The following is a 27,916-nucleotide window of genomic DNA, read 5'->3' as shown; positions in this document are numbered from 1 at the left end:
GTTTTTTTATATTTAAAATGTGTTATTGTGTTTTTAGGGTTTCGTAGTCTGTCCGTCCGTCCGTCCGCCCGTCCGCGGATAATCTCAGTGACCGTTAGAACTAGAGAGCTGAAATTTGGTACCACAATATGTATATCAGTCACGCGGGTCACGCCGACAAAGTGCAAAAATAAAAAATGGAAAAAATGTTTTATTAGGGTACCCCCCCTACACGTAAAGTAGGGAGTGATTTTTTTTTTCATTTCAACCCTAACGTGTGATATTGTTGATAGGTATTTAAAAATGAATTACTGAAATCGTTTTTTGATAATATTAACACTTTCGAAACCGGGCTCTACGCGGCGCTACGACATTTTCGCTACATACGGGGAAACCCATGTAATCGGCTACGCTTCTACGAGCGGTGTGCCCGACAGTCGGGTTCTTGGTAGCGAAAGTGTTAATATTTTCGGAAATAATCGCTCCTAAAGGAAAAAAATGTGTGTACCCCCCGCCCCTCTAACTTTTTAACCATATATTTAAAAAATATTTAAAAAATCACAAAAGTAGAACTTTATAAACTTTCTAGGAAAACTGTTTTGAACTTGATAGGTTCTGTAGTTTTTGAGAAAAATACGGAAAACTACGGAACCCTAGACTGAGCATGGCCCGACACGCTCTTGGCCGGTTTTTAAATATTATGTTGTTTTAATTGCATGGAGCACAGGACGGTCCACATCTATATATTAGTTTTTTGTAAGGAAATACAACTCTACGCTACGCCTACCTGCTTTAATTGACTGGTGACACACTGAGACAGTGGATGCGCCAGAGTATAAAAGAGTGATTACCATCTCTTGTCAAAGATCTTGTTGAGACGAATCAAACGAACCCAAACACGAACTGGTTGCAAGACCTGGTTGATGAGAACTCTTGACTACCATCTGTCTTCATCATCAGATCCTGGGTACCATCTCTTGTCAAAGATCTTGTTGAGACAAATCAAACGAGCCCAAACACGAAGTTGTTTCAAGACCTGGTTGATGAATTCTCTTGACCACCTTCCAGCTTCATCATCAGATCCTGGGTACCATCTCTTGTCAAAGATCTTGTTGAGACGAATCAAACGAGCCCAAACACAAAGGAGTTTCAAGACCTGGTTGTTGAATACTCTTGACTACCCTCCGGCTTCACCATCAGATCCTGGGTACCATCTCTTGTCAAAGATCTTGTTGAGACGAATCAAACGAGCCCAAACTCGAAGCGGTTTCAAGACCTGGTTGTTGAATTCTCTTGACTACCTTCCGACTTCATCATCAGATCCTGGGTACCATCACCTCTTGTCAAAGATCTTGTTGAGGCGAATCAAACGAGCCCAAACACGAAATGGTTTCAAGACCTGGTTGATGAGAACTCATGACTACCATCTGACTTCATCATCAGATCCTGAGTACCATCTATTGTCAAAGATTTTGTTGACACGAGTCAGTAACCTAAAATGATATTCAATAATAAATAATACCTACTAAAAATATTAGTCAAGTTAATTAGTTAGTTACCAAAGTCGTCAACCCAAGGATCAAAGTTTTCGGTCGCAGTATACATGCAACAGTGCAGCCAAACACGCACACAAGTGCGGTTTTGGACACGGCGGGTGCCGCACACAATGACAAAATAACTTCGCGATCGTCGAGCCGCGTGCGGAGCGGACTGTCATACGTCCTGCCTCTACAAGCTCTGCCGCGGTACTGACATCGCAAGCGCGCGTAACCGGTAATAAGGAGGCATTTTTAAAAAATCGTCAAAAATATTAAATTGCAAGTAATAGAAAACTTTTGCATAAAATCTGTTTAAGTAAGCGTTGCAGATTATTTTTATATTAAAACTACTTCAGAAACACGTAAGTTTTCGAAGAAATTGACATTTATTCTGAGGTGATTTCTGAAACAAATTGGATTCATCATTTCCTCATTTACTCTATTCTAAAGCCTTATAACAAAGAAGTAGTCTCATAAGATTGTAGTACAGGATATACATAATACAAATTTACCACTTGAAGCATTCAAAACTATCCAAATTTTACAAATTAGACGGACTAAGTCAGCACTTTTCGCGGGTTTTCCTAAACATGCACCAGAAAAAAAATCATAATTAATTAAGTGAGTTAGTTTTCAAAAATCCAGTCTCACAACATGTAAGTTAAGAAGATGTCCTAATCGAATCTTGAACTTAATAAGTCTGTTAGATGACGGAAAGTATAGCATTTTGCCGACTAAAACTATCAATTTTACATTATTACGACGTTTTCGTTGAATGGCCTCTTAATCGCAGATAATGTAAATATAAAAGGTTTGGGAATTTTACAATGTTTTTATTATTCATTCTAAAATAACAAATGAAGAAATTACACTTTCATTTTCACATAAATGCGGACTACTATTTTTTTAAACCCATATATATATCCGTTCCGTTACTTTCAGTACAAAATAGAGGAGAATTTTTAAGATTACTATACTGTTTCATAAGTTTATAGGATGCCATCACTTGTAATCAATAGTTTAAACGTTACTATTTCAATATAAAATAACGGAAACGTAGTTTAATAACAAATTGTATTTAATTTTTGCAAATAAAACTATTTGAAACATGGGACAGTAACGGATCTGACTGTATGGGTAACGGATGAAAGCTAAGGTCTCGTCTACACTTGAACGTGGGTACCTAAGACCTCCAAAGCATATCGCGAGTAATGACTAAAACAACCGGAGTGTGTAATCCGTGATTGATTACCATATTTTAGATGAGTTAGTTTTAATCCCATACGTTTTTCTTTTATTTCCCGCAATCAAATGAAACTAAAACATCACATTAAAACCACGTGAATACCGCTTTATACTTCCATTCCGATACGTTTTTCTTTCCGCCTATACGAAACCAACGATCTAGTATCGGATCGGAAGTAACGGAACGCTACCTCCGGCGATATTTTACTTAATTATTTATTAAATAATCACAAATCTTGTTTTTAATTGGCTTATTTGGTTTCAATATTAGTACTTTGTTTTAGGAATCGATGTTAAAAGGTTGCATATTACGTATTTACCCGCAAATTTGGTTTCGGGAGGTGGAATGAGAAAATGTTACCCCTGAGTACGAGCTACTTTGATGCGTGTTTGGCGGCAACTGGCAAATGCAAGATGACGGTATTGAGTAGTTTTAAATTAATTTTGCCAAGCTGAATAAAATGCTACCAAATGTTAGGAACTTTCTTTTTATTTTAACAGTCATTCTGCGGTTTCGGAATGGAAAATTCCACAATTACCAGATTCCGTCTCGGCAAATTATACTTAATTTTAAATAGTACGTTTATTTATTAACATGAAATATTTTATAACATAATAGCGTATAACTCAATCTTTTCAAATTATGCCGTCATCAATATTTAGTACAATTAGTTATAGAATAAAATCCATAACAAAAACGATATTTGACGTGGGACAGCAAAAAATTGCCCATTTTTTATCACATTATAATTTTTAACAAATACATTATTATAATAAAAATTTAAATGAATATTGTAAATTACTGTCAACTAAATTTGGGTTCGAATAAAAAATAGTCTTCATTAGTTTAGACTCTTTAAATACGCTAAATATTATATCAAAAGTATGGGACAAGCCAAAAACGGGGTGGACAACTTTGAAAAAAATGGCCCACCCCCCTCTCGGTTACCTCACAGTTACTGCCTGTCAAAAACGCGAACAGTCAATCTGTCTTATCTCACTTATACAATCATGGTACGCGTTCACCTACACGAGCTTAGAATGTGTGCTAGGAACGCGCCTCTTTCATATATTTGATCGCCAGTGTCCGAGATGTGCCACTAGGCTAAAATGGGATAACTACTCACTCATAATTCGAAAAGAAAAGAAAGAAAGAAAACTTATCAACGGCATTACATTTTGAGGAAATTTTCTTTGCAACTGACGTTATATTTGACATGACAGTTACTGCTTTTTTAATTTGGTCTTAATAAAAAATAAGCAGAGGCGAATTGATCAGTAACAAACTTCAAATGAAAATACGATGTTTAACCCTTGTTCGGGCGGAGCTGGAGGTATCAAAATCGTTTCTAACTTAGCTTGATTTAACTTTATTTGTACTGCGTTACATTAGGGCCCAATGATTTTGATTATAAATTATAATAATATTGTGTTTCAAAATCCATTCTGATAATCCCTTTTCGTTCAAAGACCTTTACAGGGAACAGCGGAATGCGAAAACGGTCCACATGAGAGGGCATTGTTTGGTTTGGGCTGGTGTCCCTCTCGCACGTCAGCAATTCCCGATAAGTTTGTACATTTGGATCACGTCTCCGATTTGGATAAAAATTGGTAGGCTGATAGAGTCCATGATGCTGAGCAAGATCCACTAGGTTTCCCAAAATGTCCTAGGAAGGTTTCATACAAATAACCTAGGACATTTTGGGAAACCTAGTGGATCTTGCTCAGCATCATGAACTCTATCAGCCTACCAATTTTTATCAAAATCGGAGACGTGATCCAAATGTACAAACTTAACGGGAATTACTCACGTGTGGCCAGTGTTAATGAGGTTACCATAGTATTATAGTAGTATTTTTATCTGTATATTACCTGACTTTATAACTTCTTATATTATTTTAGTGTTATATTCAAACTAGGGTTACGATATATTTTAAAATATTGGAAAATAATTATAATGTAATTATTTTGATGCCAATAAATCAAAGATTTGTATAATTAAAAATACCTTCAATTGAGTATTAGTAGATTTGGTAACTTTGAAAATTGACTGGTATCCCCAATGTATGACAGTGATGACGTCACTGAATAATGTTGACATTGTCAATAAGTGCGAGAGGGACACCAGCCCAAACAATGACCTCTCATGTGGACACGCTTTTTGACCTAACTACAAAATCTAGTTTAATAATTCTAAATCTATGTTTTCGTTATGATACTTATGATCCGCCATTTCTGCAGTGTTTTCCCTTTCGGAATAACCCGAATGCACTTAGGCAAAACCCGGCTAAGAGCGTTTCGGGCCACGCTCAGTGTAGGGTTCCGTAGTTTTCTGTATTTTTATCAAAAACTACTGAACCTATCAAGTTCAAAACAATTTTCCTAGAAAGTCTTTATAAAGTTCTACTTTAGTGATTTTTTTCATATTTTTTAAACATATGGTTCAAAAGTTGGAGGGGGGGACACACTTTTTTTTCCTTTAGGAGCGATTATTTCCGAAAATATTAATATTATCAAAAAACGATTTTAAACCCTTATTCATTTTTAAATACCTATCCAACAATATATCGTCACTACTTTTTAAAAAACTTGTATCTTCGTCTGTCAATGAAAAGAAAATTGTAGTAAGTATGTATGGAATGCATATAGACTTACTGCGTTTTAACTTTGAGGAACAGCGTAAGATACGAGATTTTTTAAAAGTAGTGACGATAACACACTGGGGGTACCCTAACAAAACATTTTTTTCCACTTTTTATTTTACCACTTTGTCGGCGTGATTGATATACATATTGGTACCAAATTTCAGCTTTCTAGTGCTAACGGTTACTGAGATTATCCGCGGACGGACGGACGGACGGACAGACAGACATGGCGAAACTATAAGGGTTCCTAGTTGACTACGGAACCCTAAAAAGTACAGTCAACTAATTTGAATCCTAGGCCCTTGTACAGTCAGCTGCAGAGAAATGTAGACCCCGTTGCATACAAATTTGAATGGCAGGGGGTCTACTTTTCTCTGCAGCTGACTGTACCTAGAACCTTTACACAGTAAGCGCCAATCTGACTTCTGTAGCAAATAAAGCATGGCTTCTATAAGACAAGGTTCTTGATTGGCCTAAGCTTCTAACTGGTTGACCATACTTATTTAGATATAGAAACAAAAGTGGACATTACATACAAATACGTTATACAGTTTTGTAAATAATTATGTAATTAAAGAATTAATGTAATCATAAGCTCTTTATTTGCTCTTAAGTAAGTACAAAAGACAATAAAACAATTTTTGTAATAACACTTTTTCTTACTTCCTACTAAAAATTTATAAAAATACTGCAGTACAAAATCATTATTAAACACAAGACATTATATTATAAGCACAGTAATAAGCAATAAATGGAACATTATATTTTATTGCTGATATGTATATGGCACGGTTTTTAATCAATCACCAATGATGAATGAGGAGAAAGTGTCATACTTTCACGCCAAGTAGCGCCACTATAACCGCCTAGGCGCCTATACACTTTAGGCACTGGTCCCACCGCGAGCTAGTAAGCTATGAGCTATCGGCTATAAAAACGAACAAAAGATAAGCACTCCCGTGCAAATAAGAGACATGGCGATTTTAATAGCTCACCGCTGGGCGAGTAACTATAGACATCGCCGTGTCTCTTTTATTTACACGGGAGTAGCTCATAGCTTACTAGGTCGCGGTATGACCAGTGCCTTATCTCGATTTTTTTCTGGCTTGTCAAGACACCCTATGCTGGAGGACGTAGGTACAGTCAACCAATTGGAACGCCAGGCCCCTGCAGAACTAGGTCATAGTGACTTTATAAATCAGATTGTAAGAAATCTCTTACTGCTTGTCATTTCGACATGGTTGTAAAGTGGCCTAGGATTCCAATAGGTTGACTGTACTTCGTTAAATAGCTAACATACGCCCGCACCGCATCATGAAACTTTCCACTTAAGAAAGAGCGAGAAAAAAACTCTTTCTCGCTGTTACTTACAGGATAGTTTGTGGATGACCTTGGTGCGGCGCGGTCGTGCCTTAGCACTATTACAGCGGTTGCAGTGGAGACATCTGTACCAAATACGCCAGTACGTAACAATCGGTTACCAGAACATCGTTATCGTAGCTAGCTCTGTCTCTCTTCGGTATTGGCACTCCCGCTCCCCGCTGAAAGTGCCGCACACCCCATCTCGGTTACCTCACAGTTACCGCCTGTCAACAACGCGAACAGTCGATATTTCACTTAAACAAGCACAGTACGCGTTCACTTACACCAGCTTAGAATGTGTGCTAGGAACGCGCCCCTTTTATATATTTGTTCGCCAGTGTCCGAGGTGTGGTGTTGGTACCTTAGAGAGCTACGTTAAAGATATTAATATATTATCGTAAGCGATTATGACGTTTGCTAGATACCCTGAATCCCTGACCTATCAGTGTCCCTCCTCATTCAAGTTATAAATATAAAATATCAAAAACGTAACACTTGAAAAATTCACTAACTTGAAAAATATGTTCCCCTCAAAAACTTGGTAATACAACAATTCTTATTCGTTTTAACGTCCCACTCAACAAGTTTACTATATCCATAAGGCACAAGTCCTCCAAAGATAACAAGGCACTGTTTAAGAGTTTCTTGGCATTCAGCTAATTCAACATTAGGGGCGAAGGGATCTAACACCTCAGTCAATTCGCAGAGAGGTTTAAAAATGTTCAATGCTGTATCTACATCCCCTTTCTGTAGTTTATCTATGATGACAGGGTTTAAGAGTTGTTCTTTACGTAACATGAGGTTGACTGGGACTTTGGTTTTGCTGGACGACATCTTCATAGTGAGGTAAGTGGGCCAATCATTGACGCAAGCCTCGCAGACGCATATGAATTTGTACTGAAATTTGAGATTCTTCTGCCGCGCTTTCAGATCTTGGAGGGCGTGATGAGATCTGAAATTCGACATAAAAACAATAATTAATCGTACAAAAATTAAATCACCCATATAAAACTGTAGATTGCAGCACAGGTGACACTTGCTTCATACATACATATATAAACTCACACCTGTATTATCAAACAGGGTAGGCACATGAAACAGATTGTTTCAGTGCCACTCTTGGCAATTAGGGGTTAAATGGAAACCAATTGTGATATTGCAGTGAGTGACAGGCTGCCAACTAATCGCCCAAACCTATATGACAGCAAAATCCCTTAACCAATTTACTTCTGCGACACCCACGGGAGAAAATTGGGTGGGGAAAGTCTTAGTCCAGATGGGGACCCACAGGCAGATGGTACAATAACATGATTAAATATTTAAGAAAGTAGTTGTCTGTTATCAAAATCATTCTAAGAAAAAAAAATAAGGAAAACTTCATCTCAACTTACCCATAGTTATCAAAAATTTGTGTTCCTTTCTTGATTGGCCGGAGAGCAAACAAAGTCATCTTTCCAGACCCCAGCTTGCTGTACCGCACCACATTGGGGGCACAGGAATGGTTCAGAAGACTATGGAATGCATATGGTGCACTCGCTAGACTCAACTCTTCCACAAAATTCCCTTCAGCATTCTCAATGTTCGAACTCAGTCCATGCATGTTGGTAGCACTTGTCATAATATGTAGAAGTAACAAATCAGCTACACATCTACGGACTCCATCATTATTATTGCTGAGGAATTGTGTTTGGTCAGACAAAAATTTCAAAAACACTGCGGCAGTCACAGCCTTTTGAAAGACATCAGAATTAGATCGCCTCTCAATATTTGTAGCTAATGTATGGATAGAAGCATAATATTTTGAATCATAAATCCATTTATCATCTTGTAGAATACAACCTCTATGTTCAGAGTTCAAGTTTGATTCGGCATCTTCAATTGTTTTGAACAAACTGTCCCAATCCGGATGATCGTTATGGGCTTTTATAGTAGTTCTCAATGCGAGTAATTCCAGTTTTGTGAATTCTAAATCAATAAGAGCACCCATTAGTGGGCATTCAACAGAGTGATAGTCCTTCTCTGCGCTAGTTTTACATTCTTCACTACAGAATAGTGTAAAACAGCAATTATCACAAGGAATGAGATTCAGGTCCCTTGATAAACAATAGCTGCAACTGAATAGATATTCATTCTTTTGCAATAAGATGAAATATGGATTTTCTTCAACCAATACTTCCCCAACTTTTATATCTTCTTTGGCAATAACATGCCTTCCCATTTCTGAATTGTATGCCACTTGGAGTTTGTTACTAGCACACAAATAGGTGCTGTCTCTTGGACTTTCTAATTTTGTAATTTCATCAATTTCAAGAGATCTCTCAGAAATTAAAGTTTTCAAGTCATTCAAATCTAATTTAAGGCACTCTTCACAAGACTTTTGTCTTTTAACAAGCTTCTCATGTAACCTTTCTGGATAATTCAAAGTTAGTACTATTTTGATATCTTTTATGCATTCCTTATATTTCTTTAAAAAGAAAAACACAGCTGATCTGTTTGACAAAGCCAATGCATAATCATCTGAGCTGGTAGGAGCATGGAGCAAGGACAAGTTGTAACATTGCCAGGCCTCAAAGTACTGAGAGTTCTTGAAACACTCGTTGCCACGGTTACGGTAGTATAAAGACAAATCAGTTGACTTACTCACCTCAAGTGGTTCTGGGAAGGCATCAAAATCACTAATAACATCATAAACTTGCAGTACTCTCTCTGAATTTGTTTTGCAAGTCAATAGTTTCTCGGATATTTCTTTTACTTTGCCTTGCCAAGTCAACTTTTCAATTAAACCTTCGTAACAAGAATCTATACTCATTTTGACAAGTATTGATTAATTCAGTGAAGAAAAAGTGGTCTACTTACTTCCAGCAACAATGTCTCACTTTGCAACTCCTTTTATTACTGTAAACTTGGGCTGTGAGATGATTTATGTCATTGAACAAAGATTGAAGGCCCAAAATATTGCAGCAGAGAAGTCCGAAAGAGGTTAGTTTGGTAAACTGAAACAAAAGTAAACGAAAGATTCTAAAATATATATTCGAGGACTTCCGGTTGGGACGCCATCATAGCGGTTTCGTGTCGTGAATAATTTATTTTTCTTTTACTCATTAATGTTTAAAGTGTAATATTGATAGCTTATTATGCAGTAAACTAATGGTGTAGTGAGAAGCTGATGAAGAATTGTTCTCGAAACGCGTTTAGCCTCTTTTTTGTCGTAAACGACCGGTACACCGGTAGTCCACGTGGTCTTGTAAAATCTATCTATCAATTTACAAGTCACCGTACAATGTCGTACTTACCGTACAAAAATTACCAATATTAGCTCATATCACCTTGACACTGCCGAAATAGTCCCAATGGACTGAAGCCATTTAATTTTAAAAACTGAACTGAAAATATATATTCATTTGTTTAATACATATGCTAACATTTATTTTTTACGTTACAGTACTCACCGATGTAGTAACAGTGCTGCTACACCCAACACTTTTAGAAGAGCTATTTATACCGCAGCCGGTCGCAACACATGCAGTTGTCAAACAACTTCTTCAGGATATCTCGGCCACTTCTATCATGAAATTAGACGATTATTCCATGAGCAAATTATGGGATTTAATGACTATGATATACAAATGGCAGTTATCGGTCGCTACAAATCAAAACATTTTTGACATTACCCGGCGACATTTAAAAAGTGTTGCCACTATAATGCCTAAAAATTTCCCGAAATGCATCATCGAGCATACCATGAGGAAATTTGAGACGCTAGCTCAACGTTTTACAGACGATGACTACAAATGTTTAAGCAACACTCTAATCCTCTGGTTTTCCGAATACCACACAAAAATATCCGTCTTGCTAAGACTAGGATTACAAAGAAAGGATGGGACTTTCAATTTGCCTTCAACAATAAGTCCAAATATAATAAATAATTTAGGGGAAAATATTTATAAGTATGATAATAAGAAGAATTCTGTCGAGGAATATGAAAGTCGATGCGCTGATACTCATGAGATTAGTTGTCTTTTAGGACCCATAGAAAAAGTGTCCACTGTAAAAGCTAAGGTAGAGTTACGGCTACCTATAGAACTGAATAACAAAGAATCTCAGAAAAGAACCCTTGAAATAAATCGTGATACTCAATTCGAAACTATTGTTATGACTCAAATTAGAAACAAAACAACTGATCTTAATTTCGTCTCTGATATGCCAAAATCTCCTCATGAAGATTTATTAGACATGATGGACGCATTAGATTTGGAGGAATAAGTTGATGAAAATAAAATTGTTTGTTTGTTTTTATAAATGTAACTTTAAATAAGCAAAGAACCTTTTTTTACAATAGGTACATTCTGATTAATAAAGTAAAAATTAAACATCGTTAGCAACATATTATATCTAGAATATGAATATTTTTCTTTTATGGGACAGTCCTGAAATAAACTTTTTTCATTCACTCATTCATTCATATCGTCTAAATTAACTTGAGCTGATAAACATTTGTCATCTCGTGATGCCATTAAAAATGCAATGTTGAACAGTAAAGGAGTAGTATTCAAATAATTTGAATATGCCGTAACTTTGTTATACTGGCAACATTAAAGGAAACAAAATGTTCCTATTTGCGGGGCACATTATGCCCATGGTCGGATTGGTCGGAGAATACCCTTTTTCTTTATAAATGTACATATTAATCCTAAACCTACCAAAAATAAAAAAGTGTGTGGTCACCGAGGTCAGTTTTCCGACAACTGTTTGGCGGTCCAAGGATTATTAGGGTACTTTCAATTCTTGTTTAAAAAAAATTAAAACTCTGATAGTAAAAATACCTTTATTTCTTACTCGCTTACCATTACAACCTATGAGAATTATGACAATCTCCCTCTATACCGAGTATAGATAACAAACACAAATTTTTCATCACATTTTACTACCAAAATTTAAAATCACAACATTATAAAAGTCAATATATCCTTTGGCATTTTTGTTTAACATTTACGTATAAAAATGTGTGTTTGTACTCACCACCAATTTACAAAAAAACTAAATCAAGCTGATGGCCGCTGTACACATATGGCCAACGGTTCCACCAGCCCTTTGTGAAACCCCTTGGCCAAGATAAGAGCCGCTGTTTACACATTGGCGAACCAATCACTTGGCATTGGCTCTTCATGAAAGATGGACGTGGAATGGAAAAGTCTAGGAAATTCTAGGTCATAGACGTTGTCAGAAAAATTTGATTAAAAAATAATAAAATAATGTGGGCAGTCATTCTGACGTCAGGATGACTGCCCAAACTGAGTATGTCAGGGTTGGACCCCCTAATTTGCAACAATGTATATACTATGATTTACTACCTATTTTCTACCTATACATATATTTTTTTCAGATCTTTTAGGTAAAAAATAACGATTTTATGAGCAAAGTATTATTTTTAGAGATTTCTTCCATAAAAGTGGGCAGTCATTCTGATGTCAGGATGACTGCCCAAACTGAGTATGTCGAGGTTGGACCCCCTAATTTGCAACAATGTATGTACTATGATTTACTACCTATTTGCTACCTTCACATATATTTTTTTCGGATTTTTTAGGCCAAGATTAACGATTTTATAAGCAAATAGTTTTTTTATAGAAATGTATATCATAAAGTGGGCAGTCATTCATACTTCAAGTTGGACCCCCTAATTTGCAACATTCTATGTCCTATGATTTACTACCCATTTGCCTACTTACATAATATATGTACTCGTATGTTTTCAGATTTTTTTAAATATGAAAAATTGAATAAAATGAAATAAATATAGGCCCCATTTGCCTACCTACATAATATTATGTATGTTTTCAGATTTTATTTATAAAAAAATTAAATGAAAATATATAGATATTATAATGTAGGTAGCAAAGGTAGTAAATCATAGGACATAGAATGTTGCAAATTAGGGGGTCCAACTTGAAGTATGAACGACTGCCCACTTTATGAAACATATTTCTACAAAAAACTATTTTGCTTATAAAATCGTTATTCTTTGCCTAAAATCCGAAAAAAATATATGTGCAGGTAGCAAATAGGTAGTAAATCATAGTACATACATTGTTGCAAATTAGGGGGTAAAACCTCGACATACTCAGTTTGGGCAGTCATCAGCTGACGTCAGAATGACTGCCCACTTTATGGAAGAAATCTCTAAAAATAATACTTTGCTCATAAAATCGTTATTTTTTACCTAAAAAATCTGAAAAAAATACATGTGTAGGTAGCAAATAGGTAGTAAATCATAGTATATACATTGTTGCAAATTAGGGGGTCCAACCCTGACATACTCAGTTTGGGCAGTCATCCTGACGTCAGAATGACTGCACACATTATTTTTGGAAAATCTTTTTTCTAACTTAGGTAGTAAATAGTAGCAAATAGGTAGTAAATGCTGATGGTACTCCAACATCGATCTGCCACTTTGGTCAGTCATTCTGATGCACACAAATCAATATGTGTGACAAAAAGGGACGACACTACGATGTTGCCACTTTTTAATTTCTACTCTCCTTTTTGCCAGGCTGCATGTAGACGCCACTTGAGTTTTCTAACATAGAGTAAACAAAAACAAGTTTTCATCTTAACTTAATAGAACCCTAGCATAGTAAAGATGACTAAAATCATTGAATTTTTTTATAAGTTGGACCATTTTTTTTTTCGTGTGATTTACATCATTTTTACACTAAGGTTTTAATTGTTCTAAAGGATCATGGCGCTTAAGCAAGCGTCACCATTTACTTCGCTTTTTAGTAGAATGTCCAAAATAGTTCAAATGTAATTTTTCAAAGTAAAAGGTAGCACATTTTCGCTTATCATAACGACGAAATTTGCTCGTTTTTTATACGAATCACCTGTCAGAGCGTCCTTTGCTTAAACGACAGTGTAACCGTTTGCTTGAGAACGGCACAAATGATACTCTTACAATAAGTCCCCCTCTAAGGTAACATATTAATTTTCACTTTATTACAATGGATGAAGGTGAATACTTAATTGTATTGTACATATTTATGAACTCGGCTATGTATTGTGTAGATAATACAAAAAATAAGATGAGATTATTACTAAATGAGTGAGTTTTAATTAGATGCAAAATATCAATCTAAGAAATAAAAGTATTAAGTACAAACCAGTAGATGCACATACTAATAAATATACGAAATAATTATAAACACAACACATGTAAAAGTTATTATTTCTGGTCACTGCTACAACACATATACATAAAAGCAGTTGAGTTGCTAGTATCTATAATCTGTATCTTTAGATATCTAAAAAATGTAAACATAACCTACCCTGACACAGTGTGTGACAGATCCGCTTGGTTTTATTTTTTTATTTTTTATTTTATTTATTACATCAGGTAACAAAAGACCCATTTGGTTAACATTAAAATCACATACACACTTTTAAAAGTAAAAATCACAGAGACAAATATGAATAAGAATGACAAACACAAAATGAAATAAAATAAACACAAAATAAATATTACATTATTAAATATACACATGTAGACTGCTCCAGTGTCTAGCTATCGGGGAGTCTAGACTGCCAGCAATTACACTCAGAATGCCGTTGTTACTCCCACGCACTCGCTGCATGATGGAGGCGACACGCTTCCGAATAATGGCATGGAAGCCATCTACTCGCACTCCCACAAACATGCCTGAAGCGCTGCAGTGCCTGGGCAGTCCCAACAACATCCTGAGCGTATTGTTATATTGCACCCTGAGGGCACTGACTGAACGCTGAGTATAGTTCACCCACAGGCAGCACGAATAAAATGATTGGCAGTATGCTTTAAATAAAGTAATCTTTACATCCTTACTGCATCGTGCAAACCTGCGAGCCAACATATTTCCCCGAACAGCCAGCGCCCTGCGCTCCTCTCTATGTCCATATCATCAGAGAGGCACTCCGTGACCCAGTGACCCAAGTACTTAAAACTAGTAGCTCTTTTTAAGGGTACTCCATTTAACATAATACTCGGGACCCTGTCCACTTTAAAACCACGAGACTGGAATACGAGCACCTCGCTCTTCGTCGTGTTGTACTTAAGTCCATGAGCCACTGCGTACCTCTCACACTTTCCAAGCAGCCTACCAACTGCGCAAGCAGAAGGCCCCAGCAGCACCATATCATCGGCGTAGCTAATGTTGTTTATCATTTTACCAGCTATACAACAGCCAACCCTGGTACTGCTGAGGTCCTCTATCAAGGCGTTAATATACAGATTGAAGAGCCGAGGAGATGACAAACCCCCTGCCTCACTCCACTCTTCAATCTGTACTCCCTGATAGTGAGTCTGCCCACCTCACGATGTTTACCTGATGTTTGTACCAATAATCAAAAATACCAACCACTTCCTCTGGCACATTAGTTTCTGTTCTCAGCTTATGCCATAAAAGGTCATAGGACACCATATCAAAAGCCTTGGACAAATCCAAGAAACACGCGTAAACGGGCGTTTTTCGGTCAGTGTAGTACCGGACAGTATGCTTGAGACTTAAAATAGCTGCATCAGTTGACAGTCCAGGCTGAAACCCAAACTGCGCATCATGCAGTTTAATGTACTTGCTAAGCTGTCGATCAAGCATACTGTCCAGGACCTTGGCAATAGTCGTCGCTAAAGATATGGGCCTATAGTTGGCACTATCCGAGAAATCACCGGTTTTATTTTTGACTATTGGCACCACCACCGTCCTCATATATTCATCTGGTAAGTAAGAGTGCCTAATACACAACGTATAAAACATGGACAATACGCGCGGCAAATGGACACCTGCATGTTTAAGGTGCTCAATACTTATGCTGTCGTGACCTGGTGATTTTCCCTTAGTCATACTGCGTATCACAGAGGTGACCTCACTGGCCGTAAAGCTAATGAGTGGATCTGACGAACGCCCCAACCTAGTCTGGACGGTAGGTGAAACGACATGCAGCGGCTCAACTTTAAAGCTATTTTTAAACATATTAGCTATTTCAACTGGCTCACTGATACCATTAACACTAAGAGGGGCACTAGGCTTTGGGTTGAGATTGTTAGTCTGTTTCCAAAAATTGCGGAAATCCTTTTTAGCATGTTTCTCTGCCAGGATATCCATTCTTATCTGTTCGGCATTATCCTGGCACCACTTCAGTCTCGATTTAAATACCCCTGACAACGGTTTCCCATACATTAACCAACACTGAAAATGGTGCCTAGCATCCTTATGTGCCAGGTAAACATGTCTATTCCACCCAACCACACCACGTTTCCGTCTAGGTATCATCACGCAACTACTCTCCACCGCCGCACCCCTCAACGACTTCACTATATCTACATAAAGACGATCAATTACGGCTCTGTGACTAACATCACTACACAACCTATCGCAGCAGTTAGACAGATCATGTGGGAAGTCAATCTCACGAAGCTTCTCATTACAAATACTCCTATACATTTCGATTTGTGACGCATTTCTAAACCCCCACCGTACTCTATCACAGACCGGTACTCTAGGGGCATGATGAGGTCTAAGAACATTTATGTCACACTCAACTTGTAATGCTAGGTGATCAGACCACGCTGTCCCATAGTGCACCTCTACGCTAGTAACAGACTGCACAGCGGCCTGTGTCACCAGACAGTGGTCGAGCCAACGTGTACTACCATGGGCATCACTGATAAACGTAAAAGTATCTGAATTAGCTCCCAGTATGTCCATATCCGCACAAGTCCACATTTGATCGTCGCAAAATTTTAACATTTCACGGCCAAATAAACTATCGGGGTGTGCATTATAATCTCCCAACATAAATACAGATGAAACCTGACTATTTTCCACTATGGCATTCATCTCACTTAAGCAATCAGTAAATTCTATTAAATTGTCAGCCAAATTAACCGGCATATAAACAGAAAAGACTAAGAACGACCTGTCCTTCACCTTCACCTTAATAGCCGCCAGACGATTACTCGCACAGTGGATCGCCGAAACCGAGTCAAACGCACTTTTTCTCCATAAAAGTGCCACCCCACCATACGGCCTCCTTGTAATAGGCCAGCTGAGGTATCCATGGCAGACGAACCTATATACCCAAACTCACTGTCAATGCTTCCCAAAAATGGTAAACTGTGTAAATAAAGCCACGTCTCCTGTAATGCCAAAATATCCGCCTTCTGACACTTCTGTTTTGTATTTGGTTGGTTAACCAACAAATATTGTATATATTATTAAATTAAAGGATAAATAGAAAAATTCACACCTCCGGCAGGACTCTGGCCTTGCCGGGGCCATCGCGCTTCCAACTGCGCAACGGAGGCCTGCTGGATGTGTGCGAATTTATCCATGCCTTCCCTCAATTCTCAACCGCGATGCCCCCGGCAAGGCCAGAGGTCGCCGGTTCGAGTCCTGCCGGAGGCGTGAATTTTTCCATTTATCTTTTAATTTAAAATATCGCTCGCAGACGTTTCTGCATGATAAAAACAAATTCAAATATTAAATACTTACCCGAAAATTAACAAACTATTTGTTTACGTTTTTTAAGTACCTAAAAGTACAGAGTATTAATTTTATTATTCAGTACACAGGCTGTATATTTAGCCATCTGGGGTTGGTTGTTTGACATTTTGACATATTTTCCATTCCATAAAGTACTACACTAAATAAACAACCTGTATTTTTGCCACAGAGAACCTCCTATAGAGTGGCAGTCTTGTATATTTGGTTCGCGATACGAGTCACCAGTGTTTGGGGTGCGAGGAGCGGGCGGGGAATGTGTTAAGCGCGCTGTGATTGGCCGTTTCAAGGACGGCGGGCAGTCGCGCCAGATGAAAAGGGACAGAAGTATGACTGTCCCTCTACTGACGCGTAAGTGGCCAATGTAAGTTGACCTATGCCGGCTCTGAATAAATTATAAATATGACTTATTTGTGGAATGTAATGCCGTCTGTTTTTAAATTTGAGCTTCTTGTTACCTTTCCACACCATTTCACACTACAGGTGGACATCTTTAAGGCATCAAAATACCCTTTTCCAATTTTTTTGTGCGAAAAACACGCGCTGCTTTCGGGTCTGTTACTTGGTCGATACTGATCGGGCACGGCGAGCGCCCGCGCTTATATCAGTGCAAATACTAGGAAGGCTGGCCACCGCGAGTCGTCTTGTAATAGATGTCTATAGGGGTTGGTCTGTGATTTTTGCGGAATGATTTTATAAAGTGAAAAGAAAACAATGCAAATAGAAACCAACCAACAGACACAGTAAATTATCTTATCAATAGAAAACTTGATCCATAGGAGTTTTACCTTTTTACATTTCGTTGTTATTATATTGTGTTAAAAGTTCATAAATTATGCTGTCAGTATAATAATATACTCTGTCTTTGTTCATACATTATTATAAGAAAATACAGATGCAGGATAATTTGAATATTCATAACAAACAAGTTTATAATTAGTTATGTCTACCTAGTTTTTTAAATGAGCCATTTTTTTTCAATTACAATTGCGTTCAGTGTTAGGTATACAAAAATACATGTCAAATCAGGGAACACAACAAAACTATTTACATAACATATTTACATCGAAGCGGTATGGCCCCATTATACCATTGAGTGATTTCGACACACACACAGTCGACATTTCAAAGACTGACCAGAAATTTATATGACTCGGGCGCTGCTATTCTGATGTATGCGGTGACAATTCAGTAAGTATGTAAAAACGGTAGTATGAAGAAAAGAGTTCTAATGAGATCCCGCAACAAGACGTGTAGTCATATATTTCGTCACTACTTTAATTTTAAAAAAACTTGTATCTTTTTCTGTCAATGAAAAGAAAATTGTAGTAAGTATGTATGGAATGCATATAGACTTACTGCGTTTTAACTTTGAGGAGCAGCGTGAGATACGAGGTTTTTAGGGTTCCGTAGTCAACTAGGAACCCTTATAGTTTCGCCATGTCTGTCTGTCCGTCCGTCCGTCCGTCCGTCCGTCCGTCCGTCCGTCCGTCCGTCCGTCCGTCCGTCCGTCCGCGGATAATCTCAGTAACCGTAAGCACTAGAAAGCTGAAATTTGGTACCAATATGTATATCAATCACGCCAACAAAGTGCAAAAATAAAAAGTGGAAAAAAATGTTTTATTAGGGTACCCCCCCTACATGTAAAGTGGGGGCTGATATTTTTTTTCATTCCAACCCCAACGTGTGATATATTGTTGGATAGGTATTTAAAAATTAATTAGGGTTTACTAAAAACGTTTTTTGATAATATTAATATCGCTCCTAAAGGAAAAAAAAGTGCGTCCCCCCCCCCTCTAACTTTTGAACCATACGTTTAAAAAATATGAAAAAAATCACAAAAGTAGAACTTTATAAAGACTTTCTAGGAAAATTGTTTTGAACTTGATAGGTTCTGTAGTTTTTGAGAAAAATACGGAAAACTACGGAACCCTACACTGAGCGTGGCCCGACACGCTCTTGGCCGGTTTTTCAAAGTAGTGACGATTTCTGGTCAGGCTTTACGTCATGTCCACCTGTTTCTTCCGATATTGTAACGTATAATTTTCTATGCAATTGATTACCGTCGCTTCGTCAATTACTTACTAGATTTCCTTTTCAGACAAACTTTCTCGTTCCGACGGTATTGTAATCCTTCTGTTTCAGTCCAGACTAGGTTATATCACACATCACTGTAAGAATCTGGATGTGTGCGACCATATAGTGGTGTGAGAAAGACTCTGTGTTGGCGTCATGGTAGAATACCTCTGAGCAGGAGCGCCGTGAGAAAAATTGATGCCATTAGGAGGACGACGATTCTCAAGCCTAAGCTTGTTACAGTGGCAATTCTTCTGTTTCAGTCCAGACTAGGCTATATCACGTTACAAGAACCTGGAGTGTGTCCTAGTAGAGTTTGGCGAGAAGGGCTCCGTATCAGCGTCGCCGTAGACGGGCGCGGCGTACGGGCTGCGCGACCACGAGCGCCGCGGGAACGGGGACGGCGTCTCTGGAGGGATGACGGACTCTGGCGCCTGTGGGAGCCGCAGGCGGGCTTTCTCGTTCCAGCGGTATTGAACTGTAGAAAAAAAACAAGAGAAAATGGAGCTGTGGGGCGTTAAGCATGACATGACGTTTGAATAGGCAAAATACTTGAACGAAATTGTAACTATTGACCATCCAACTGTACACTATTTGATGCAAATAAATTATATATTTTTATCATCATCATCCTCCTTGCGTTCTCCCGGCATTTGCCACGGCTCATGGGAGCCTGGGGTCCGCTTTGACAACTAATCCCAAGATTTGGCATAGGCACTAGTTTTTACGAAAGCGACTGCCATCTGACCTTCCAACCCGAAGGGTAAACTAGACCTTATTGGAATTAGTCCGGTTTCCTCACGATGTTTTCCTTCACCGAAAAGCGACTGGCAAACATCAAATGACATTTCGCACATAAATTCCGAAAAACTCATTGGTGCGAGCCGGGGTTCGAACCCGCGACCTCCGGAATGAAAGTCGCACGTACTTACCGCTAGGCTACCAGCGCTTCGATTATATATTTTTATATTTAAATATATTTATTTCTCTAAGATTACAAATCACTTAAGCGAGAAACAAACAACATTTAAGTAATTACATAAATTACAAGTAAGCCATAAGCGAGCAAACATTAATTATACTAAAATTAAAATTTACAATTTCATCAATTTGTGTATTTAATAAAAATGGATGTCGGTATTTTTAAATTCAATTCTTAAAACCACTCGAGCATTTTTGTTAGCGACACAGCTGAGCTGATAACGCGCGGCGAGCATGCGGTCGACCGGTTGTTGCAACTATTATAAGGCGGGATACACATTAGGGATTAGTGGTGATATTTTTTTAAAAGATAAAAATAATTATGCGTTTACATTTGAAATGGTTTATACAATGTTAAAATTAATAATATAGTATTAGTAGTTGTTATTAATTTAAGGAGCATAATACACAGTTAATTTATGGTTATTCATTTATTATACGATAAATATTAATATTACATATATATTCCTTAATGTTTTTATCCGTTTAAATGTATGTATGTATTATTTATCATGGATGTATAATTACTTATTTACTTAACACTTTCACAACCAACTGTTCAGATGTCGGAGAACCCGTTGGACGGGTTCTCCCTATACAAAGGCGGTTATAAATTACGACCGGTTTCAAACGTAGTGCGTAATTTTTTGTCTGGCAGTGAATGTGTTAAAAGATTTTGAGCAGTGCAGTGAAGACATTCGCATTGAAAGCTTGGCCTGTTATACTCCCTGCTCAAACTACCGCTCAGTTGATACTCTTTTAACAGATCCGTACTGTCAATATTGATTACTATTTACATTTTGATGATACTTCCATATTTGATTCTGTTTCACGACACACTTGATGAGTCTTGATGACAATCCATCATAAATGCGAATCAGTAATATGCAACAGCATGGACGGTAACTGTATACATTTGATATTTACCAGACACTTTTCAATACAGGAAAGCACCGTAAGAAGTACCTAACTCAACTAACTATGTACCTAAATCAATTGTGACGTGTAATATGTAACAATATTATAAATAAATGAGTATGAGTATGAGTATGAGTATGAGTATGAAGTTAATGGGTACTACCCAAGTAACATTTTAGTGCTATAATTTTGGTTTTCGACGCCAAAAGCTACTATAGATGTCGTATGAAGGTTTTTGGCGTGACCGCTTGTCGTATAAAAGCCTCCAGTAACACCTTTTAGCTCTATAAGCTTATACCGCTAAAAGGTGTTATTAGGAAGTGATGTAAACGTTTATATCACCATTTTATAGAGCCGCTATAGGCCTGGTCTATAACAGGATCAAATATGACTACTATAGATCTATATTATTGTATAATGGTGTTAGAAATCACTGTTATGCAATCAATTTGCGCTATTAAGGTTCCCGACAAGCCGCTATAGTTGTTGCGTTATACAGCTAAAAGGTGTTATTCGTAAGTGATGTAAACGTTTATATCACCATTTTATAGAGCCGCTATAGGCCTGGTCTATAACAGGATCAAATATGACTACTATATAACAATATTATTATATAATGGTGTTAGAAATCACTGTTATGCAATCAATTTGCGCTATTAAGGTTCCCGACAAGCCGCTATAGTTGTTGCGTTATACAGCTAAAAGGTGTTATTAGGAAGTGATGTAAACGTTTATATCACCATTTTATAGAGCCGCTATAGGCCTGGTGTATAACAGGATCAAATATGACTACTATAGAACAATATTATTATATAATGGTGTTAGAAATCACTGTTATGCAATCAATTTACGCTATTAAGGTTCCCGACAAGCCGCTATAGTTGTTGTGTTATACACCTAAAAGGTGTTATTAGGAAGTGATTTAAACGTTTATATCACCATTTTATAGAGCCGCTATAGGCCTGGTCTATAACAGGATCAAATAACCTACTAAAGAACAATATTATTGTATAATAGTGTTAGGAATCACTGTTATGCTATCAATTTGCGCTAGTAAGGTTCCCAACAAGCCGCTTATAGTATTTTTAGTAGTCGTATTTTAACAGAAATTAAAACCTAACTATACCACTATTTTGGGATATAGTGGCTTTGGAAAACACTGCTACAGTATTTAACACTGTTGTAGTGATATGAATACCATTATAGAGCTATTTTGCTGATAATGAAGTTTTCAGGATACGTTTATATAGCTTTGAAAAGCGTTAATAGTCGTTTTCTAATGCCTTTTATATCTCATCGCCGTATACGTCACAATTACTCTTTTATATCACAGAACTGTGGAATAATGGTTTCGGTATCTCTTTTAAAACACAATAGCGTTATAGCTGAGGTTACTATATGTTTTATTAAAAAACAAACTATTTAGAAGACCTTTCTATAGTAAAACATTGAAAACAAGTATTGTTTTCTATATAAAAGCGTATGTTTTACTTCTTGGATCCATAGTAGAAACTATGGTGCCAATAATTTTATTGTATTAAATTATATTTATTTATTTTATTCAAAACAGGTATAAATCGAGGGCGCACTTAAAATACTCCATTAAACTAATATTCTTTTAACGGTAAAATTTCCATCGCATACCTTTTTGCAGTAATGATGGAATTATACGAAATCCAAATTATTTTGATTGACACTTAACTTCACAAGTTCACACGCCACTTTTCATAAAGTTCCTCGTCTAGAACAGTTTTTGTTAAATATTACACACATTAAATTATTTTAGAAATTTCATTCATTCGCATTAAAAGGGACGGCAACTGCTATTACAGAACAAAAAACCTGTATAACGGAATCTCAAATGCTACTATAGCATAAATTGATACTATAATAGCGTTACTGTGTCCTCTATGTCAACAAATTAGCACAATAGTCATCATCACATCACCATTATAGACCTTAAACGTCACGGATGATACTGCTATAGCCCTATTATATCACTAAATGGCTGCATAATTGCGCCAAATCGGCTCTACAGTACCAATATCTTATACTATTAAACGAGCAATTCTTGTATATTTATTTATTTATTTATTTATTTATTTATTTATATATACCGACGATCTCGGAAACCGCTCTAACGATTTCGCTTAAATTTGTTTTGTGGGGGTTTTCGGGGGTGAAAAATCGATCTAGCGTAGCCTTAGATCCCGGAAAACGCGAATTTTCGAGTTTTCATGAGTTTTTCTTTCGCATTTGTAAACGTAAAATATGGTCCTTAATTTCGCCGCGCGCGCATCGATTCCGCGTAGCTCAGTCGCACGAGGTCGGTCTAATGTACGCAGATAGATCGTAGGTGTCAGGGTTTCGAATCCCGGCCAGAAATTTAGTTTTTGTTTTTTGTCTTTTTTTTTGTTTTTGTATTTATAAGAGTTTTTTTTTATCTAAAGACGTGATATATTAAAATAAAACCGAGCGAAGCTCGGTCGCCCAGATATTAGACTATTTATAGGACCATTTAATGTGATTTAATTTGGTGCTCTCGACCACTATAGGACGAGAAATTGTTACTTGGGTAAGAATAGGCTAGTTTAACGTTGTCTACTTACTGTACATGTAGGCGACAAAAACCGCGGCTAGCGTCAAGAGCGTGGGCACGAAAGGCCGCACGAGCGTGAACAACGCGCCCAACAGCGTCCCGCACGCTACGTCACAAGACCGCTCCACCTGGTACAGAAAATTATATAAAAACATATAAATTTATAAAATAAGTATTTAACCCGCATCGCATTTGAAAACTATATCTGTGTGATAACCGCTGAAACTCAAAGAGAAAAATATACATCATCAATCGAAATTAGAACGACGTGACGTTGGTTTGCAATGTGCTTCTTTGCGTTCAGAATTACATTAAAAAAAAGGGAACGTACCTCGACGCGTAATTCCTGTCCTGTTAGTCGAGACAGGACCGTCACCCAGCCAAGCCCGCAAACCGATGCTTCCGAGGTCACCTCTACACTTATCTGCGAAAAAAAGACATCAAATTATACACTTTATTTTCTCTTACTCACTCACAAGTTCAATAAGATAGCATAAAATATGAACTACATATTTGTACATTTTTTCCCTAGTCGAGCTGTATTGTATAAATAGTCATATTAGAAGAACGTTTTCTTAGATATTTCTTTCTATGCTACTCGTAATTTACCTCATCATTAGAGCTAGTCTGCTCAATCTTCAACCCCGGCGAAGGAGTGATCCTAACCGATTTCAGCGCCTGCGAGTCTCCATACACAGTAAACATCGCCGGCGGGTTGAGTAGCGACACTTTATTGATCGACAGTTTCACTGGCGGCACTAGTAGGACTTTGGTGCATGTTCTGTGGATGCCCCACTCGGCGCAGAGCTCGATTTCTGATGATTGTGTGATTGGGCCCGCTGGGATTACGGAGCAGCCGACTTGCCCTGCGAAAAATAGTAAAGTTGGGTTAGTTTTAGTGTATGTAAGTATATGGGATGGTGAAATGGTGTGATGGTTGAGTCTATCGAAAATATAGGAAAGAAAAAAAATGTGCCATACACTTTTTTGTAACTCTAGGGACATCTCTTCTGTTCCTCTGAGCCAAGGCCACCAGGCTAGAGTTCGGCCTTGCTTCGATTGAAAGATGAATATGACTACTATTCGGAGTTACATAACCTTACCTTACAGCTTACCAATTAGCAAGTCCGCGACAGGCTACAATTCATCCTTAGGATTGCTAGCTCGACACGTGTATGATAACTCTGATCTAATATGAAAGCTCTGAGCATAGCACCGGTCCAGAGGTCAAGCCCACTACTTCGATAAATAATCTCTTTTATCATGACTTTGGCTATTGTACAAAGAGTTTCATAACAATCCTTACCGATTAGCAAGTCCGCGACAGCTTTCCCTTCATGTGGTTTGCTAGCGCGGCACGTATAGGGCAATTCCAGGGGTACGCCTTCAAGGGCATATTTCTGTTCCTCTGAGCATAGTACTGGTCCAGAGGTTAGTCCCGCTGCTTCGATCGAGAGAGGGACCATGGTCGATGGCCATTCGCCTTGCAGGAATTCCATCTGTGAATAAAATAAATATTATTGGGACATTTTTACATAAATTGACTTTTACGACGAGTGTGTATGAGAAACGTTATAAAAGTGTGTGAAGCGAAAGTGGTTTGGGTTTGTCAGGTTCGTAGCAAATGGAAATCCGTCATCTCTGCCTACCCCTCTGAAAACAGGCGCGTGTGTATGTATTAATCTCACTTTTACGGTGAGTTGAAAAAAGTTTGGGTGGTGCCTGAATACTAACACGTAAAAGGAAACCGAAAATGTTGAACATGTGAAATAAACTAGGAGTATATGCAACTAGGGAACAAATCAAATTATTTTATTAATTTTTTTTTTATTTGTTCTTTTTACAAGTAGTCACTCGGCCACCAGTGGGCCTTGCCGTTTTTTCTTTCGTGTATGATATCTATTTCAATTTATAGGAGTATATGTTTTTGGAGAACTAGGTAATATAGGAAACGGATTTTGCGCCATATTGCCCATGTAATCTATGTTAGTTACCTTGTCCAAAGGTAGTTGTACTAAAGTCTTGGTGGCTGCCGGTCGGTCCCTCTTGAGCGCGTGCCTGGCGGCGTCCAGCCGCGTGAGCACGGCTAAAGACGCGCCGCTGCCGGCATATATGTTGACGCCGGGGGGCGCTGCCCAGCCTACGCCTTCGAGGCAAACTGGCCATGCGCCAGTCACTAGAAGAAAACATTAAGAAGATAACAAATATGCAGTTCATATTCCTGGCAACCATACTTCCTTACTGCTTACTGCTAGCCTTTCTCAGTAGACGTTTTGTCTGGTTGGCTTTGACCTCGGAGGAAAAATAAACTGGAGGCGCCTTCGTGTTGCATTTGCTTACAAAAAAGTCTGCCGAATTTCGCGGGGGGTGAGGAAATAACACATGCCAAAAATACGTGTCAGTACACAGTGCTACACACGCACATTTTGACAAAAAACAACACATGCTCAATAGGATGCACTCAAACATATGGCATATCATCCTCGTCAATATTATTATAAACTCTATTATAATTACAATTAAGTTGATTCTTACATAATCTTAAAATCAAGCCTCGTAAATAAAAACTCTATCGTACGTCCCGTTCGAAAAAGTATTTATTATCTGCAAACGAGTTATAAATCGATTCTACGTGATTGGATAAATGTCATTAATCTGACATATGACAAAAATATTTTTATCTAAAATATATAAGAACAAAAAATTACTAAAATTACGTAACATATGGAACTTTATACTTTATTTTTATAAGCTTGAGGTGGCTGAGTGTTTATTACATGTGCTCATGGCATATTCGGGCATATTTAATTACCAGCGATCCGTGGAGAAGCGATTTTGTGAATGACCATAAATCGATTGTGAAATTGTATTTACGTGACTTTCTGAACATTTGTTCAAGTTTTTGGGCAGAGGGGTAACTAAAAGGCTACTCCAGTTCTATTTCCTCCGAGGCTTTGGCATAGGCCTCCCCTTAAATTTCTCCACGTTACTCTGTATAGAGCTTGTCTTCTCCACAGCTCCAGCTACCTGTTCCGAATTAATTTCCCATCTCATTTTTTGTCCGCCATCGTTCCTTTTGCCATCTCCTGGCAAACATAGTGAACATCAATCAATCATTCCTCCTCTATCAAGCTTTATAAATACCCCCATCATTCACCGTGAATTTTATTAATATTTGGAACGCACTTTCAGACAGTGGCATCTTTGAAAACTAAACTAAATAGCTATAAATTTTAGACAACCACTAAGATCAACTCTTTTTGAAAAACTTACCAAAAATCCTGTCAGTCTGAGAGTCAGAGCCGGTGACCCACACCTCGTCTTTGACTGTCACCCCTCCCGCTGTGCCTTGGAAGGTCATAAATGATCCAATGGAATCCAAGCCAGAGATCAGCAGCTCCGGTCCTTGGGCACTGAAAGATACAAACGGGTCAGTCAAAAAAATCCAATACTAACCAACGTAGGACCACTACCGCTAGCGTCTCATCTTGGTGTTTATGTCCTCTCGTCTTTCTTCATGGTGTTTATTGTAAACAAATATAGAGGCCTAACGGTAAGAACGTGCGACTTTCAACCCATTAGTTATTCACAACTTATGGACGTATAACCACAAAATTAAAATTTTGAAAAAACCCCCGACCGCAACATAGTGGACCGATTTTTATGAAACATGGCTAAGAACACTCCCGACTAACTCAGCTTTCAGACAAAAAAAACTAAATCTAAATCGGTTCATCCGTTCGGGAGCTACGATGCCACAGACAGACACACGCACAGACAGACAGACACGTCAAACTTATAACAATTTGACGACCTGCCTGCTAAGCCGTGGTCCTGGGTTTGAATCCCGGTAAGGGCATTTATTTGTGTGATGAGCACAGATGTTTGTTCCTGAGTCATGGATGTTTTCTATGTATACAAGTATGTATTTATCTATTTAAGTATGTATATCGTCGCTTAGCACCCATAGTACAAGCTTTGCTTAGTTTGGGGCTAAGTTTATTTGTTTAAGGTGTACCCAATATTTATTTATTTTATTTATTT

General features: G+C 37.8%; 3 protein-coding genes across 3 annotated transcripts in view; 1 reads left to right on the top strand and 2 right to left on the bottom strand.

Annotated features, from left to right (window-relative positions):
• Positions 1–5,990: 5,990 nt before the first annotated feature.
• Positions 5,991–9,585, bottom strand: LOC125231244 (SET and MYND domain-containing protein 4). Its single transcript, XM_048136633.1, has 2 exons — positions 8,161–9,585; positions 5,991–7,721 (listed from the first exon to the last, which is right to left on the bottom strand). The coding sequence occupies exons 1-2, from the start codon at positions 9,576–9,578 to the stop codon at positions 7,277–7,279; spliced, it is 1,863 nt and encodes a 620-aa protein (XP_047992590.1). The 5' UTR covers positions 9,579–9,585; the 3' UTR covers positions 5,991–7,276.
• A 51-nt stretch (positions 9,586–9,636) lies between these two features.
• Positions 9,637–11,390, top strand: LOC125231245 (protein OSCP1). The gene is made up of 2 exons (XM_048136634.1): positions 9,637–9,748; positions 10,212–11,390. The coding sequence occupies exons 1-2, from the start codon at positions 9,637–9,639 to the stop codon at positions 11,030–11,032; spliced, it is 933 nt and encodes a 310-aa protein (XP_047992591.1). The 3' UTR covers positions 11,033–11,390.
• A 7,879-nt stretch (positions 11,391–19,269) lies between these two features.
• LOC125230892 (nuclear pore membrane glycoprotein 210) overlaps positions 19,270–27,916 on the bottom strand; it is a 33,907-nt gene continuing 25,260 nt past the window's right edge. The window contains exons 25-31 of the mRNA XM_048136159.1: positions 27,146–27,285; positions 25,867–26,048; positions 25,179–25,371; positions 24,482–24,738; positions 24,204–24,296; positions 23,883–24,000; positions 19,270–19,852 (exon numbers count right to left, since the gene is read on the bottom strand). Coding sequence (XP_047992116.1) covers positions 19,659–19,852; positions 23,883–24,000; positions 24,204–24,296; positions 24,482–24,738; positions 25,179–25,371; positions 25,867–26,048; positions 27,146–27,285 — 1,177 coding nt within the window. The 3' untranslated portion in view covers positions 19,270–19,658. The remainder of the gene's footprint in view (positions 19,853–23,882; positions 24,001–24,203; positions 24,297–24,481; positions 24,739–25,178; positions 25,372–25,866; positions 26,049–27,145; positions 27,286–27,916) is intronic.

Source organism: Leguminivora glycinivorella, chromosome 11 (assembly GCF_023078275.1).
Source record: "Leguminivora glycinivorella isolate SPB_JAAS2020 chromosome 11, LegGlyc_1.1, whole genome shotgun sequence".
NCBI classification, from domain to species: domain Eukaryota; kingdom Metazoa; phylum Arthropoda; class Insecta; order Lepidoptera; family Tortricidae; genus Leguminivora; species Leguminivora glycinivorella.
The sequence above is the reverse complement of the archived record's forward strand: the minus strand, read 5'-3'. Positions and strand labels throughout refer to the sequence as shown.